Source organism: Salmo trutta, chromosome 36 (genome assembly GCF_901001165.1).
Source record: "Salmo trutta chromosome 36, fSalTru1.1, whole genome shotgun sequence".
In the NCBI taxonomy this organism is placed as follows: domain Eukaryota; kingdom Metazoa; phylum Chordata; class Actinopteri; order Salmoniformes; family Salmonidae; genus Salmo; species Salmo trutta.
Genome location: NC_042992.1, coordinates 37032775 through 37050256, shown reverse-complemented (window position 1 = coordinate 37050256; position 17482 = coordinate 37032775). Strand labels below are relative to the sequence as shown.

The window sequence follows — 17482 nt, the reverse complement described above, 5'->3', positions numbered from 1 at the left end:
GTGATTGACTAAAACAGCGAGAGAGGAAGGTTTTGAGAGTGAGGCTTCGCCGTTACCTCAGCATCATTGATGTAGTGAACCTCATCAAAGATCACCCACTCTAAATCTCTGATGACCTCCGAACCGTTATAGAGCATGGACCTACAAGAGAGAGCGGGAGGGAGGGAGAAAGTGTCAGTCAAACAGTAAATGGGAAAGAATCCCTCAGTGTTACATAGTTAGTAAGCTGATGTATAGGCCTACATGGATAGGGGTATGTAAAAATATAACCATGGTATGCGTTCAATTAGACAGTATAAAAACAGTGTTCCATAGGGTTAATGTGTGATATAATGTGTCATTTTATATTATAATGTGTAATGTTTGGTGTATATGATGTACTGTATATGTTACAACCCCCCATAGAGCGGAGTTTGGTCCTAGAGGCGTGGAGGTATAACGTGACAGTATGATATAATGTGTAATGTGTACAGTTATATTATAATGTGACATGTTTTCTAAGTGATTGATATGATGTACTGTATATGTTACGTCACCTCAATATCTCAGTGGTCATGATGAGACAGGAGGCTTCAGGACTCAGCTGTACGTCACCGGTCAGAAGCCCCACGTCCCCAAAGGTGGTCTTGAAGTCCCGGAACTTCTGATTGGAAAGCGCCTTGATGGGGGAGGTGTAGATGGTCCTATCAGAAGGTGCAAATAGATGGAGAAGTTAGATTGCACCAGAGGCGATTGGATGGCCTAACATGGAAAACCAGGAACAACTCAATTTCCTATTCGTCCATTTCAATGATTCAGGTCAAAACATCAGGAATTTCTAATAAATCCCATATTTTTACCCTGTTGGATTAAAGATTTTAGAGAATATGACAAATGTGTAAATACACACACCTGGTCATGTGCTTCTGTGAGAGTGCTATGGCGTATTCTGCCACCACGGTTTTGCCTGCTGATGTGTGAGCTGCCACAAACACAGAGTCATGGGCCTCCAGCCTCAACACTGCCTGCTTCTGGAACACGTCCAACTCAAAGGGATACTGGGAGAGGTGGGGATCACATTAGTATTGTGGGATGAACAAGGTTCTGTGCCAATAAGGGATTAGACTAATAATGTCATAACACTACAAAACAAAACTACATGGGACTAATCAACACATTCATCATCGACATATTCAACTTCATTTATCAAACCAACAACATATTTTGTCATTACAGCACAGTACCTTGAAGGCAGGGTTAGGGATACGTTTGTAGAAGTCACCGCAGGGGGTGGTGATGTTTATTGGGATTGCCCATCTCTTCTTCTCCTCCTGGCCCTCTGCTGGTTTGGTCGTTCCTCCATCTTTCTTCTCTGTAGAGGTGGTCCCAGGTGTAGAGGGAGAGTCCTACAGGAGGAAATAAACAACCACCTTTCAGTATATGAACATGATAAACCACAGAAGCTAAGTTAGAGGGGAAACTACATTTGAGATGTAGATTGTATTTGTCAATAAACAACAGAAAAAATATATATATTTATTGAATACCTTGATCCCCAGGTCTTCCAGGCTGTTGGTTCTGGGCAGTTTGGGTGCGTTTCCACTTCCGTGGCCTTTCTCCTTCTCCTCTGCCTCAGGCTGGGAGTCTATGATGTCATCAAAGGTGGACAGCAGGGACAGGAGATTGATTTCTCCCTTTGTGGTTTTGGCATCTTCATAGAGAATTTTTTTTAAAGAAAGAAAACATATTATATATTTGTCCAAGCCAAGAGGATAACCTTTAGGAACAACTGGCCATTCAAACCTTTGTCACTGAAGTCCATTCCAACTTTCAGTCCAGGGGGCACTGTGAGTAACCCTAAGGTAAAGGGAAATACATACTGTATATTACTTACATACACATGAAATAAGCCAAGCAAGAAACACATGCTCAATAACAAAAAGATCTGTCTAATCACTAAAATCTGTATTCTGATTTTTGAAGAGAACCATTTGGTTCCTAGGGAACAGCACACAGACTGTTTTTTTTTTACTTCAAAGATTCCTTCAGTCTGCATTTTCATTGTAAAGCATCCCGCCTCACAATAACCCTCCTCACTGTGCACAGGCAGTCTTTGGTATGACAATTGCCCCTTCACCATTTCAACCCCATAAAAAATTTAAAATCACCGTTCTCAAAGTCTATGTCCTCCTCCAGCTCGGATTTCTTCTTGATTTGTTCCAGTGTCAGCTCCTCCATACCACCTATGTGACAACATAAATATATAATATTTATATTCTATATTTGACTAAAGGGAAGACATAATTTACAACAAACATTTATTATACATCTCAGAGCCATATACACATACACTACATGACCAAAGGTATGTGGACACCTGCTCGTCAAACATCTCATTCCAAAATCAAAGGGGATTAATGATTCTGGGAAGGCTTTCCACTAGATGTTGGAACATTGCTGCGGGGGCTTGCTTCCATTCAGCCACAAGAGAATTAGTGAGGTCGGGCACTGATGTTGGGCGATTAGGCCTGGCTCGCAGTCGGTGTTCCAATTCATCCCAAAGATGTTCGATGGGGTTGAGGTCAGGGCTCTGTGCAGGCCAGTCAAGTTCTTCCACACTGATCTCAACAAACCATTTCTGTATGGACCTTGCTTTGTGCACGGGGCATTGTTATGTTGAAACAAGAGAGAACCTTCCCCAAACTGTTGCCACAAAGTTGGAAGCACAGAATCATCTAGAATGTCATTGTATGGTGTAGCGTTAAGATTTCCCTTCACTGGAACTAAGGGGCCTAGCCCGAATCATGAAAAACAGCCCCAGACCATTATTCCTCCTCCACCAAACTTTACAGTAGGCACGATACATTCAGAGGGGTAGCGTTCTCCTGGCATCCGCCGAACCCATATTAGTCCGTCAGACTGCCAGATGGTGAACCGTGATTCATCAATCCAGAGAACGAGTTTCCACTGCTCCAGAGTCCAATGCCGGCGAGCTTTACACCACTCCAGCCAATGCTTGGCATTGCGCATGGTGATCTTAGGCTTGTGTGCGGCTGCTCGGCCATGGAAACCCATTTCATGCATCTCCAGACGAACAGTTATTGTGCTGACATTGCTTCGAGAGGCAGTTTGGAACTCAGTAGCGAGTGTTGCAACCGAGGATAGACGATCTTTACACGCTACGCGCTTCAGCACTCAGCGGTCCCATTCTGTGAGCTTGTTTGGCCTACCACTTCGCAGTGGAGCTATTGTTGCTCCTAGACATTTTCACTTCACAATAACAGCACTTACAGTTGACCGGGGATGATCTAGCAGGGCAGAAATTTAACAAAGTGACTTGTTGGAAAGGTGTCATCCTATGACGGTGCCACGTTGAAAGTCACTGAGCTCTTCAGTAATGCCATTCTACTGCCAATGTTTGTCTATGAAGGTTGCATGGCTGTGTGCTAAATTATATACACCAGCCAGCATGGATGTGGTTGAAATAGACAATAATTTGAAGGGGTGTCCACATACTTTTGTATATATAGTGTATATGGCTCTGATAATATACTTAGGTAATGAGTCAGACCCACCGGGCAAAAACGGGTAGTTGGTGTTGCTTCCTCGTAGGCTCTCAGAGGGATTAGGGTTTGGTGGACGTTGCAGGGACATAGAATTCTTAGCAGAGATGCCTGTGTCCCCCAGTAACACCTGGATAGAGAGTGACATTTAATGACACTGGGTTTCAAAATGTGTATGAAAATCAAAGTAGACCTTTCAATAAGATTAGTAGATCCACACTCAGGGAAGTGCTACAATTTTGAATGTTCCCATTGAGTCACATCATGATCATAGCTGTATGATTAGGATACACAGACTAAGACAGCATAGCTAGGTAAGATCTGACTCCTAGTATGTACCTCATTGAAGTCCAACAACATTCCTGTTGTTGGATCTCTGACTACTGAGATGCCAGAGTGCAGAGGAGACAGAGCACAATGGAGAAGAGAGTCTATATGAACATCTCTCTCAGCCAGCCTAGAGGAAAACAACTCTGTTACCGCAAGTTAATTCTGTGACCATTTGGTACCACAGCCTCATCTGGACCACTGAATTCCCCTTATAAACACCACTTCGAAAGAAAGATTTACATTGCATCAAAGCAATAAAAAGTAAAGAAGTAAAAACCCTAATAAGAAATGTAAGCAGACTTACTTCAGAAACCTGTGGAAGGCAGCGTCGGTATCGTGTATGGGAAGCCAGGCAGGGTCGCGTAGAAAGCGCTTCTCTACCTCTGTCTCCAGGCTCACACTAGTGGGAGGGAGTCCATGAGGGAGCTGTAGATAAAAGAATGATAGAAATACATAAGGGATATAATGGGCTGGAGAGATTGGATAGTTTTCAAACTTTCCTCTAAACTTGATGGCGGGCTTTTGCGGATCTGAAGGACACGGGTGGGTGGGTAGGTAGGTAGGTAGGTAGGTAGGTAGGTAGGTGAGACCTACTGTAAAAACTTAACTTAGACAAATAGAGAGGTAGATGGAATATATTGCTTGGCAGTCCTTTTCATATCTGTAGAAATGGCAGGGCGAGTTTTCAGATAAGAATCCAACCACACACTGAGACTCTCATACTGACCGAACTTTGTGGAGGCAGGGGCTGGTCATTGGGCTGTGGATGTGTGATGAGCTCAAACCTGCCAGAGCAACCCATCTCCAGCAGGGATATAGGGAGGTCTGTGGGGCCCACAGCGGGCAGATCTATGGAGAGAGAGAGAGAGAAATGGGATTGGGATGAAGAGCCTAGTTTCTGTGGACTGTCCTCTATCATACAATACAATAGAGTCCATTGTATATATTAATGCACATACACATATTGCAATGTCATCATGTACTGCTTTAGCTGATAAGATTCTGCCTATAACAGGTTGGACATGTTGGGAGTGACTACATTTCTGCTACATGAATGACAGCTGAGCTGGCTACTGTACGTTAGCTAGGCTAACCAAAGTTGTCATATTCGCCAGTAAACTGTACTGCTAGCAAGTTACTTTAAAGCAAAGCTTACAGCAATGGTCTTAAACGTATGTCTAATGCATTAACTGTAAATATTATCTAACGTTTAATTGTCCTTTACCTATTCTTTCCATTTCTCCACCGCAGATGAAAGTCGGAAATGGCCAAGTTTGGTATGCGGAAGTAGGTAAAATTGCCAAATGTAATACGATAAATATCTCAATATTAATGCATTATTTTACTAACTGTTGTCAAGTGTATGCCATGCATTTCTTATAATTGACTTATTCCCGCAATTTTAGCAGGTTAAATAGTATTTCTTCTTATTCATGCACCCCTACCAACATTACACGTCATATTCATGCGCCTTTGTTTTTGTGTTCATGAAGGAGCGAGTGATTAAAAGTAGCTACAGTAAGGTTACAGAGGTAACAACGTAATTACATTTCTAAATACAGTAATGTGAATGTAGTATATTTATTAATTGCTGTAGTCTGAACGCTACATTACCGTATTGTTGATAAGCAATGTAATACTTTCCACTGCCCTGTGTAACACATAATGTAACTAGCTAGAAGTAGCTAACTAGCCTTAGCTAACAATCTAACGTAACGCTTAAAATGTGGTCAGATGCATGCGGAATGTAGAAAGAGAAACCCCTGTGGTCGTGAACAACGTGTATATGGTCGTTTTTGAGTTCATACTATAGAGTTGAATTCAACCACACTTGTGTATTTACGTGCATTTTGTTGTGCAAATGTGTCCACTATTCTGGTCCTTTTTCACAATGCTTTCCAGCTGGGTTCAACATGGTGGTGTTCCCAAGCTCCTTGACAGAGGAAGAGGAGTCTCTGCAGAAGAAATATGCCAAACTCAAGAAAAAGGTGAGAAACTCAAATAATCTCCTCACTCCACTTGATTAGAGAGAACTCTATCCATGTAACTGTATCCTGCTGCTGACAATGAGATGTGCCACTGCACCCACATTTGCAGATGTGATTAGGGGTAGGCCTTTATTAAATCAGTATTCACCTGTCAGCCATCATCATCACACTCATAATGTTGAAAGTTAGATATCATCATTATTATGTTATCAAACTCTGATTGTTCACCTCTTACTCTCGCTCTCTCCTCACCTATAGAAAAAGGCCCTGCTGGCTTTGAAGAAGCAGCAGAGTTCAACCAGCCAGACCAATCAGAGTGGATTGAAGCGCAGTATGGGCTTTGTCTTCACTTTAAGAAGTTAACTCTTTAAAACTGTATTACTAAGCAGATATTTGGTCTAAGTTGATTAAGTTGCATCTACTTTCTCTGTCCTCTAGCTTTGTCAGACCAGCCTGTGCTAGATACAGCGACAGCTACAGAGCAGGCGAAGATGCTGATCAAGTCTGGGGCCATCAGCGCTATCAAGTCAGAGAACAAGAACTCTGGCTTCAAGCGCTCTAGAACGCTAGAGATCAAGCTCAAGGTAAGATACAACATGCAATATGTAAGGATGTGTAATGTAGTAGTAGGAATTGATCATAGAATAAATTATTTATATAATGAATATACATTAATATGTATAAAGCTGAAAGGTGCAAATGCCTCTTAAATATGACACATACACTAGTCTGATGGAACTCAAACTTATAAATGTATGGTCTAGTAATGATTTGTTATATTTTCTTTCTGTTTACCAGGATCCAGAGAAAGTCCCAGGCCCTGTGGCTTTCCAACCATTCCAAAGGAGCATGTCCACAGATGATGAGCTTTCTGAGGTAAAGTGAGAATGACATGACATCCCATTTTAAAATCATCCAATGAATTGATGTACTTTACCTACAAAATGGCATGATTTTACAGTATTTTACCAATGCTGTCTGCCTGTATTGTGGCCACAGAACCAGTGACTTTGAAAAAAGATGTTCTTGAGAACTGATGCTGCTACTTTACATTTGACATTTCTACTTCAGGCTGGCAAAAGAGCCCACAGAAAATCTCTGTACGAGAGGTAAGCCTAAAAGCTCTGATGAATAATAGAGTAGGTCATGTTTTCTACACTGGTTCTCTGTATAAGGCGGTTTAAAATCTTTTCCTCTGTGGCTCTCCAACAGCTTCATCACTCCAGGCGACCGGGCAGCTCGTGATGAGGAGGAGGGAGGTGGCCTGTCCACTAGCAAAGACATAGAGCGAGAGAGAGACAGAGGAGACCGAGAGATGGACAGAGAGAGAGAGCGTGACAGGGAGAGAGACAGAGGCAGCGGCGACCGGGGCAGGGACAGAGAGCTGCGAGACCGCGAGAGGAGCGAGAGAGACAGGAGCCGGGACGGAGAGCGTGACCGGGAAAGGGGAGGAGACAGAGAGTCACGTGAGCGAGACGGACCATTCAGACGTGAATATTCTTTTACTGAACTTCTGTCTTTCATGTCTTTAATCACTGGCATTCTTAAAAGGATGTTCCAATCAAAATACAAGTTCAAAGTTTTTCTTCCCCCTTATCTTCTCTCTCTCTCCCTCTCAGGATCAGACTCATACCCGGAGCGGAGGGGGGTGAGGAAGGGGAACACGGTGTATGTGTATGGAACTGGCCTTGTGGAGGACAGCCTGCGCTTAGCCTTCTCCCAACATGGCACCATCATTGACCTGTCCATGGACTCCCAACGCAAGTAGGGCTACATAACTACAATGTTGAGATTGTACATCCATGTGGCAGTGTGATTGTGTTTTTAAATGTTTTGTAATTGAAAACTAGTCCAGTAAGACCCTTACTGTTTTGTTGTTTGATGGCTAATGAACACAACCCTGTTTTTCTCTTTCTAGCTGTGCATTCATCACCTTTGAAAAGATGGAGTCTGCAGACCAGGCTGTAGCAGAGGTAAGTATAGCTCTAGCTCCCTCTCCCAACTTAATTCATTATAGTGTAAAACCTATAATCTATCCACTCTTCTCCCAGTTGAATGGAAGCACAGTGGGAGATGTCCCCATAAAAGTCAGCATCGCTAGGAAGCAGCCCATGCTGGAGGCAGCCACCGGCAAATCTGTCTGGGCCACTCTGGGTAAATATCAGAGTCAAACACAGATCGGAATAACAAGCAGTGTGACAGTGTCAACTCTGGATTCATGTATTCTTTCTTTCTCTCCCAGCTGTGCAGAACAGTGCCAAAGGCTCCTACCGAGACAAGAGGAACCAAGTTGTGTACAGTGAGGATTTCCTATGAGCTGGGGGGCGTGCTGCATTGGAGATCTGTAAGGAGTAGTAATCAATGATTTAGTGTTAGCTTTGTTTGTATGCTTTTTTCTATATTGCATTTTGAGTTTGTTGTTGATTGCCTGTTAGCCCGATACGGCACCACGTGTCAGTTGTTCTGAGTAGGTGCTACATTTCTATTCATGGCCAGGATGTGTAATGGCAATGACCACGTGAAAAGAGATGTGGTGGTTGGCATGGTGGCCTGGTCTTGCTCTTGTAACCAGGGGATTCATTGTTTTGGGGAGCTCAATAAATCACTTCAATACATTTGTTCATCTGGTTGTCTTGCTTTGAATCAAAGGGGCCAATTAGATTTGGCACTGTATCAATGTAATAGTGTAGACACAGTATTATTGTGTTATCAGTCTCATAGTTGTAGGCCTCACATGTATCCATTATATGGTTCCTTTGGAATAGCACATGATACAGTGCAGAGATATACTTACATTAGCATGTCTGCTGAGCACACCAAGTCACATGTAATTTCATGCACAACAGTACACAAGTGTCTCACGAGTCATGTGTAAGCGTGCATTGCACAAAGTGTATGGCAAATTACTATTTGTCCTTTGTGATGAACATGACTATGGAATAACTGAGCCTACTGTATTTTGGATCCCTCTTTAAATGAAGTGTCTTAGTAGTAAGTACACGTTGTTACAAATAAATGTGTGTAGCTGTAATTACACATTACGAATCAAATTGTATGTACCAACATCCAGTGTTTAATAAGAAGCTCACCCTCTCAAATACACAAAAATATTTTATTGTTCAGCCAGTGAGTTACAAATGAGACAGATCTAAAACTGAGGTTTACACAACTCCAGTCCTCCAGAACCACGGTCGTGTAGGTCATCGTTCCCCCCTTCAATTAAATAAGATAAAAGATAAATAATCAATCCATGTCATTGACTGGCCAGATAAAACCAGCATACACTTCGGCCCATTAGGAGGACCAGAGTTGTGCACCCCAGGTCTAAAAGGAGGGGTTTTCCCTTTCAAGTTCTTAGTTGGTCCCTCCAGCACACACTTACCTCTTTTCCAACCCTCAAATCTGAAGGCACACTCCAAACCACTCTTGGCCATTAGGGCAAAAGGCACACAGGCACATATCTGCTTGCTTGAATAACCCCTCTTTACCTCCAACCGCAACCTGTAATGCTTAGTCAATGAGAGTACACGTTGGCCAGTGTTCTTGTCAAAAGTCAAATCTGTCCTGAGTGTCTCCCTCTCCTTCCCCTGGCCCTGCCACTCTCTCCATCTCGACCTGTGCCTCCAGGCTGTTCTGAGCGGTTGTCTTCCCGTGCTGCTCTTTGAGGTGGCGCCGCAACGCCGGCTTGTGGGCAAAGCGTGAGTGGCAGTAGGCACAGCAGTGGGGCCGCTCGCCGCTGTGCAAGTTCATGTGATCGCACAGCGTGGACTTCTGCGTGAATGTCTTGTCGCAGAGCTGGCAGCGGTGGACTTTGGCACCGCGGTGCACGGTCATGTGGCGGTTGAGGTTGCTGGAGTGGTTGAAGTGCTTGCCACAGCAGGGGCACACGTACAGCAAGTGGGTGGCGCGCGAGTGGACGGCCAGGGAGTGGGCAGAGGGGAAGGTCAGGCTGCATTGCTCGCAAGCCACCGGCCCCGCTGTGCTGGAGGTGGAGCCTACCTCTGCGACAGACTCATCCCCCACCTCGTCACCACCTGTTGGCACAGCCGACATCCCCATATTATCCTCCCCTCCATCACCAGTGGGGTCGTCCAGGCTGTAGTGGATCGGCCCATTCCCATCCCGGGGCACCAGCTCCTCTCCCTGAGAGTCCCCCATCCCGTAGTCTAGTCGTGGGAGCTCGCTCCCCGAGAGGAACGCTGACCTCGTGGCTTCCTGGCTGAAGTCCAGGCCGAAGCTCTGCATCATCTCTGCCCCGGTGGGCAGACGCCATGCCTCCTGGTACTGCATACCTAGAGGCCTCCTCTCCCTCTCACGGTACGAGCCACGCTTCCTCTTGAAGCCCCTCCCCCGGCCTACTTTCGGTGAGTCGGCGGTGAGTCGCCGCCTCCAGGCGCGGAGCCCTTCCCTCTCGAAGCTGCTGATGCGGATAGCCATTTCGGCTGGGGTCACGTCGTCCCCCTCGCCCCCTCCCACTATGACACTGTCTGTATCTGGGTACTGGCCCCCCTGATGGCCCTCTGTGGCTTCCTCACCGCCCTCCTCTACCTCTCGCCTCTCTTCCGGCTCCTGCTCATCCTCGATGCAGACCCGGAACACGTCATAATCGTCCCTGCCCTCGTCCTCCTCTGTTACCCTCACCTGGAACACAATTGAGACCGATTTGAGTGTGCTAGTAATTAATGTCCTTGGTAGCTACCAGACCTGGGTTCAAAAACTATTTAAAATATCTCAATTACTTTCACATACATTCTAAGTATTTATTTGTATTTGAAAGGACAGTTGAATATTTTAATGCATTTGGAAATACTAAAATACACCGACTCAAATACACTCCCATGCATTTAACCCAGGGATTTAAAAATAGTATTTCAAAATACTCTCAAATACAATTTGAAAGACTATTTGGTTTTTACAAATAACCATTAAAATACTAAACCATGTATCTTTTTTTGGGCAGTGTATTTGAAAATACAATATTTTAAATACCAAATACTCAAATACATATACTACTATTATGTTGATACAATACAGTAACTCTGCTGTTGTAGAGAGTACATGATTCTCACCCATTTATAGATCCAGAGATGGATGCACTGGTAAGTTTTGTTCCTGACTCTACTTACCTTGATCTCATCCAGAGTGTTATGTTCGTCATCGTGTCGTATATCTGTCTTAGTGTTTGAGTCTGTATGGTCATCAGCCTGAGACTGTATAGGGCTGTGAGGCTGCAGTGAGGGGGAATGATCAGTAGAGGTCGACATAAGGGATTGACTGCTGCCACTGACTGTCACTGGCATTGAGTGACTCTCTTCTGACTTGATCTGAAAATGAGCGGTGGAGAGAAAAAGAATGACGACGAGCCGATTGAATGTCGTCACAGGTAGAACAATCTGACAGTCAACACTGCAAATCCAGCCTTTGTTGAATCACATAGTAGACTAGTATTTGCTTTCTACAACAAATGTATGTTAACGTTTTATGTTGTGATTTCCAACCAATGCTTCAAACACCAATAAACACACTAACCAAAATAAGTAACTAACCTTTGGTGAGCTGGGGTTCCTTGGCTGCATGTACTTGCCCAGGGCTCCCCGGCACTTCTCCACAACATGCTCCATCTGCAGGTAGCTAGCGGCCGTCAGGTAATTCACTATCTCCTTGGGGCTGAACTGCAGCACACCGGTGTAACAGGACTGGAGCAGCTCACATACCACCGAGGAGCTGTGAAGGACTGACACCTAGAGGGCAAAATAGGACAAAAACATACCAGTTATTTTGCTGTTACGTCTCAAGAGATGTTTCCGATGATCAATCGTGTAAGCCATAAGTGTCATATCCTGCAAGACTTGTGATAGTATCTACTCGACTGAACCATAATGAGGACTGGAACCACAGCTGGCGCGATACATCTGCGAGCTTCCCAGGACAAACATATGCCTATTAAAACAGATCATTGAAAGGGCATGTGACAAGAAGTGTCAGGGGCTAGTATATCAGCTGAAGCTGACACAACATTTATCAGACATAACCCAAATAGTGTGTATCAAGGTGGCTTTCACTGGCATCCACCTGCAGTTCAGAGGAAGGGTTAAGCAGGAACTGGTCCCTGAGGAAGGGGGAGCAGGCAGCCAGGACCACTTTGTGTCCCCGGAACGTCTGCCTGCCGCTGGCCACGATGGTGATGTCACAGAACTGCTGCCTGGACCTCAGAGAGTTCATGCTCTTTAGGGTGGCGTCACCGTGACTTGGCAACCGGAAACACAGCACCTCCATCTTAGCTACTGTGGTGCCTATATGAGACACGAAGAGGACATTCTTGACATTATGCAATTATCATGTAAAATATGTAGTACCAGTCAGGTTTGGACACACCTACTCATTCAAGGGTTTTTCATAATTTTTTTTATATTTTCTACATTGTAGAATAATAGTGAAGACATCAATACTATAAAATAACACATATGGAATCATGTAATAACCAAAAAAGTGTTAAACAAATCAAAATGTATTTTATATTTGAGATTCTTCAAAGTAGCCACCCTTTGCTCTTTTACACTCTTGGCATTCTCTCAACCAACTTTATGAGGTAGTCACCTGGAATGCATTTCAATTAACAAGCGTGCCTTGTTAATTCATCATGAAGCTGGTTGAGAGAATGCCAAGAGTGTGCAAAGCTGTCATCAAGGACCACTTTTTGTCCCCTTTGAAGAATCTGTTTAACACTTTTTTTGGTTACAACATATGTGTTATTTCATAGTTTCACTATTATTATACAATGTAGAAAATAGTAAAAAATGTATAAAAACCCTTGTATGAGTAGGTGTGCCGTCTGGACATTTCTCCAGCTTGTCATACTGGCCAAATTCAGACCAGAAAGAGAGCGAGAGAGACGCAAAGTTGTACAAGAGGCATGGTGTTGTCTACTATTCTTTAAAGAGTACAAGCACAACAGCTTCCATATCTCGGGTTGACAATCAACATTCCCTGTGATTCTGAGCTGATGGTCATGTTAGACAGAGAAGGTCAAGTCATTGTTCACTTGTTTTGTTTTCAAGTCAAGCAGGTCACAACGAGTAACTGAAATCAGGCATATGATATGGCTCTCTATAACAAAGTAAACAATCAAGCTACTACTAGCCTAGGTTGAAGATAACCATTAATGTTATATATTTTTCGACCTCGCTACATACTACTGCTAACGTTACTAGCTAGCTAGTTAGCACTAGCAGCATGTGCTTAGGTCAATTGTGCAGGTTGTAAATTTCGCCAACGGTAACGTTATTGTGTATCCAACCCCTCTCGTAGCTACCCAGCTAACTTAGTAGTACCAGGCTAGCTTGTTGCCCCCCTTGCCAGGCCAATGTCAACTAGCTAGCAACAAGACCCTTGCATTAAAAGCCAATAAATCCGACATTAGCTAGTTTAGTGTTTCCTTACCTGCTATTACTGTAGATATCTTTAATATCTCCTTAATATATGTTTTGTTGTGGAGTAACTAGACACTCATTCGTTGTATGTTAGCCAACACGCTAGAGAGCCAGCTAGTATGTTTACTTTGTTTAACTAGCTAACGGTCGACACTAGTTACCAAAGCCACTATGTCATAAACCTTGCCTCTACTCTATTTCTACAAAGTATCTTCTTAATTTTCTTAAAATGGTATTTTAAACCTAACCTTAACCACACTGCGAACTTTATGCATAACATACAATTAAGCCCACCCCTCATTTTAAAATTATTTTTTAAAATTATTTTTTAAATGAATTTTATGATTTAGCTAGCGATTTCTTTACGTGAGTGGACCATCACTTCCCCTCACTCCAGCTCGCCAGGCATTTTTTTTAAAGGGAAAGACACAAAAAGGAAGTTGAAGTCCGAAGTTTACATACACCTTAGCCAAAAACACTGCTCAAAAAAATAAAGGGAACACTAAAATAACACATCCTAGATCTGAATGAATGAAATAATCTTATTAAATACTTTTTTCTTTACCTAGTTGAATGTGCTGACAACAAAATCACACAAAAATAATTAATGGAAATCCAATTTATCAACCCATGGAGGTCTGGATTTGGAGTCACACTCAAAATTAAAGTGGAAAACCACACTACGGGCTGATCCAACTTTGATGTAATGTCCTTAAAACAAGTGAAAATGAGGCTCAGTAGTGTGTGTGGCCTGTATGTGCCTGTATGACCTCCCTACAACGCCTGGGCATGCTCCTGATGAGGTGGGGGATGGTCTCCTGAGGGATCTCCTCCCAGACCTGGACTAAAGCATCCGCCAACTCCTGGACAGTCTGTGGTGCAACGTGGCGTTGGTGGATGGAGCGAGACATGATGTCCCAGATGTGCTCAATTGGATTTAGGTCTGGGGAACGGGCGGGCCAGTCCATAGCATCAATGCCTTCCTCTTGCAGGAACTGCTGACACACTCCAGCCACATGAGGTCTAGCATTGTCTTGCATTATGAGGAACCCAGGGCCAACCGCACCATCATATGGTCTCACAAGGGGTCTGAGGATCTCATCTCGGTACCTAATGGCAGTTAGGATCACCACTTTATTTTAAGAATGTGAAATGTCAGAATAATAGTAGAGATAATTATTTATTCCAGCTTTTATTTATTTCATAGCATTCCCAGTGGGTTAGAAGTTTACATACACTCAATTAGTATTTGGTAGCATTGCCATTAAATTGTTTAACTTGGGTCAAACGTTTCAGGTTCCACAAGCTTCCCACAATAAGTTGGGTGAATTTTGGCCCATTCCTCCTGACAGAGCTGGTGTAACTGAGTCAGGTTTGTAGGCCTCCTTGCTCATACATGCTTTTTCAGTTCTGTCCACAAATGTTCTATAGGATTGAGGTCAGGGCTTTGTGATGGCCATTCCAATACCTTGACTTTGTTGTCCTTAAGCCATTTTGCCACAACTTTGGAAGTATGCTTGTGGTCATTGTCCATTAGGAAGACCCATTTGCGACCAAGCTTTAACTTCCTGACTGATGTCTTGAGATGTTGCTTCAATATATCCTCATCATTTTTCTTCCTCATTAAGCCATTTATTTTTGTGAAGTGCATCAGTCCCTTCTGCAGCACAGCACCCCCACAACATGATGCTGCCACCCCCGTGCTTCACTGTTGGGATGGTGTTCTTTGGCTGGCAAGCCTCCCCCCTTTTCCTCCAAACATAACGATGGTTATTTTGGCCAAACAGTTCTATTTTTGTTTCATCAGACCAGAGGACATTTCTCCAAAAAGTACGATCTTTGTCCCCATGTGCATTTGCAAACCGTAGTCTGGCTTTTTCATGGCAGTTTTGGTGCAGTGGCTTCTTCCTTGCTGAGCGGTCTTTCAGGGTATGACGATATAGGACTTGTTTTACTCTGGATATAGATACTTTTGTACCTGTTTCCTCCAGCATTTTTACAAGGTCCTTTGCTGTTGTTCTGGGATTGATTTGCACTTTTCGCACCAAAGTACATTCATCTCTAGGAGACAGAACACGTCTCCTTCCTGAGCGGTATGACAGCTGCGTGGTTCCATGGTTTTTATACGTGCGTACTATTGTTTGTACAGATGAACATGGTACCTGCAGGCATTTGGAAATTGCTCCCAAGCATGAACCAGACTTGTGGAGGTAATCAAACATTTTTTCTGAGGTTATGGCTGATTTCTTTTGATTTTCCCATGATGTCAAGCAAAGAGGCACTGAGTTTGAAGGTTGGCCTTGAAATACATCCACAGGTACACCGCAAATTGACTCAAATTATGTCAATTAGCCTATCAGAAGCTTCGAAAGCCATGACATCATTTTCTGGAATTTTCCAAGCTGTTTAAAGGCACAGTCAAGTTAGTGTATGTTAACTTCTGACCCACTGGAATTCTGATACAGTGAATTATAAGTGAAATAATCTGCCTGTAAACAATTGTTGGAAAAATGACTTGTGTAATGCACAAAGTAGATGTCCTAACCGACTTTCCAAAACTATAGTTTGTTAACAAGAAATTTGTGGAGTGGTTGAAAAATGAGTTTAAATGACTCCAACATAAGTGTATGTAAACTTCTGACTTCAGCTGTAGCTGTTTTGGAGTTAACAACCTAAAGTCATTCATGGCTAGTGACCCACATCTTTATCCTCATTATACACAGATATCTTCATGTACATTGATCTGGTACTGGAAATCCCTGTATATAGTTCAATTCTTGTGTATTTTATTCCTCTTTCTTTTGTTCGGGACAGTTCAAAACTTACTGGGGTGTGGAGGCTGGTCCAAAATAGGGGAAGGTTGTCAAACTTATTTTTTGCTTTGGGGAGGGTTGTGTGTTTTTTTATTGGGTAGAGGAGGGTAGTGCATTTTTTCTCTGATTTACATTCGCCATTTTACAGGTTTTACTATATAATGTTTTCCATATAGCCAAATTTCCTCATCTGCTTGCAAGCGCCTGTCCTGTCCATAGCCACAGGAAGTACAGGTGCTGAGGTTGCTGCAGCACTAGCCCTGTATTAGTGGGCCGATATATCCAGGTGATTCTGCAACTTCGGGCACTTTGGCCCTGCAAGCTTTCAGAAATTAAAATGTATTGGAACACCATTTTACCAGAATAATAATTGTCTTTGATTTGTCTAGAAACAATATCTGATAATGGCTGCGATCGTACTATTCAGGAATGTATATATTTTTGTCATTTTTCTCAGACAGCCATTAGACAAATGTAATTTACAGCATGTCATTAAACATACATTTTAGTTGAAAATTAAATATCATACAATTAATTTGTAACACATTTCTTATACATTTGTACATGAACTTGCATTGAATATTATTTTCAGTGCTTTTTAAGGTTTTCCTAAAATACAAATTCTCTGTTCACGGCTTTGACCAGGCCATACTTTCTCAGGATGTTGCCTCTGAGCATTTTTGAAGCAACTTGTTTGTCCTTGGCACTGCACATTTTTTGATACTGCAATAAAATCCTCTCAAGTTCTTCAGAGTTCCTTTGGGGGAATCTTGTCTCTCCATTTTCTTCATCAGTTGATCATACCTTTTTTTGTATTTCTCAGTTTTCCGTTAAGCTTTATCAAGTTTGACATTTGTCATGTAAAGATCTCTTTGAGCGACCTCTTCCAACCTTTTTCCTTCCAGCAAGTATTAGACTTCTCATTCCTGTTGCAGACGATGAGGAAAGGGTATCAGGGCGTGCATCAGGGGCAGGTAAGTTAGGGGCAGGTATGATGGCCTCATGTTCTGGCTGCAAGTCATCTGGTGACTAAAGTGTTGTGTTGCCTGATAGGTAGGTCTCCATCTGGTGACTAAGGTGTTGTGTTGCCTGATAGGTAGGTCTCCATCTGGTGACTGAGGTGGTGTGTTGCCTGATAGGTAGGTCTCCATCTGGTGACTGAGGTGGTGTGTTGCCTGATAGGTAGGTCTCCATCTGGTGACTGAGGTGGTGTGTTGCCTGATAGGTAGGTCTCCATCTGGTGACTGAGGTGGTGTGTTGCCTGATAGGTAGGTCTCCATCTGGTGACTGAGGTGTTGTGTTGCCTGATAGGTAGGTCTCCATCTGGTGACTGAGGTGGTGTGTTGCCTGATAGGTAGGTCTCCATCTGGTGACTGAGG

The 17482-nt window shown here is 43.3% G+C and overlaps 3 protein-coding genes across 3 annotated transcripts in view; 1 reads left to right on the top strand and 2 right to left on the bottom strand.

Moving 5' to 3' along the window:
• The window catches only part of LOC115176009 (helicase SKI2W-like), a 35886-nt gene extending 30665 nt beyond the window's left edge, over positions 1-5221 (bottom strand). Inside the window, exons 1-12 of the mRNA XM_029735725.1 lie at positions 5098-5221; positions 4600-4721; positions 4177-4298; positions 3882-3999; positions 3555-3672; positions 2148-2222; positions 1783-1836; positions 1527-1690; positions 1224-1385; positions 892-1037; positions 537-683; positions 57-141 (exon numbers count right to left, since the gene is read on the bottom strand). Coding sequence (XP_029591585.1) covers positions 57-141; positions 537-683; positions 892-1037; positions 1224-1385; positions 1527-1690; positions 1783-1836; positions 2148-2222; positions 3555-3672; positions 3882-3999; positions 4177-4298; positions 4600-4721; positions 5098-5110 — 1326 coding nt within the window. The 5' untranslated portion in view covers positions 5111-5221. The remainder of the gene's footprint in view (positions 1-56; positions 142-536; positions 684-891; positions 1038-1223; positions 1386-1526; positions 1691-1782; positions 1837-2147; positions 2223-3554; positions 3673-3881; positions 4000-4176; positions 4299-4599; positions 4722-5097) is intronic.
• Positions 5222-5294: 73 nt separating this feature from the next.
• Positions 5295-8475, top strand: LOC115176010 (negative elongation factor E). The gene is made up of 11 exons (XM_029735726.1): positions 5295-5404; positions 5775-5860; positions 6119-6191; positions 6299-6444; positions 6659-6736; positions 6932-6969; positions 7073-7350; positions 7480-7624; positions 7779-7833; positions 7912-8014; positions 8103-8475. Exons 2-11 carry the CDS (start codon positions 5786-5788, stop codon positions 8174-8176), a joined length of 1065 nt encoding a protein of 354 aa, XP_029591586.1. The 5' UTR covers positions 5295-5404; positions 5775-5785; the 3' UTR covers positions 8177-8475.
• Positions 8476-8953: 478 nt separating this feature from the next.
• On the bottom strand, positions 8954-13714 carry LOC115176008 (zinc finger and BTB domain-containing protein 12). The gene is made up of 5 exons (XM_029735724.1): positions 13301-13714; positions 11933-12153; positions 11407-11601; positions 10987-11184; positions 8954-10501 (listed from the first exon to the last, which is right to left on the bottom strand). Exons 2-5 carry the CDS (start codon positions 12134-12136, stop codon positions 9407-9409), a joined length of 1692 nt encoding a protein of 563 aa, XP_029591584.1. The 5' UTR covers positions 12137-12153; positions 13301-13714; the 3' UTR covers positions 8954-9406.
• Positions 13715-17482: the final 3768 nt, after the last annotated feature.

Excerpts from the sequence above, each read along its gene's own strand:
- LOC115176010 (XM_029735726.1), top strand. The coding sequence starts at position 5,786 with ATGGTGGTGTTCCCAAGCTCCTTGACAGAGGAAGAGGAGTCTCTGCAG. Across the intron at positions 6,192-6,298 it reads TCAGAGTGGATTGAAGCGCA|CTTTGTCAGACCAGCCTGTG; the intron begins GTATGGGCTTTG and ends TCTGTCCTCTAG. Across the intron at positions 8,015-8,102 it reads ATCTGTCTGGGCCACTCTGG|CTGTGCAGAACAGTGCCAAA; the intron begins GTAAATATCAGA and ends TTTCTCTCCCAG.
- LOC115176008 (XM_029735724.1), bottom strand. The coding sequence starts at position 12,136 with ATGGAGGTGCTGTGTTTCCGGTTGCCAAGTCACGGTGACGCCACCCTA. Across the intron at positions 11,602-11,932 it reads ACCCTTCCTCTGAACTGCAG|GTGTCAGTCCTTCACAGCTC; the intron begins GTGGATGCCAGT and ends TTTGCCCTCTAG. Across the intron at positions 11,185-11,406 it reads GGAACCCCAGCTCACCAAAG|ATCAAGTCAGAAGAGAGTCA; the intron begins GTTAGTTACTTA and ends GCTCATTTTCAG.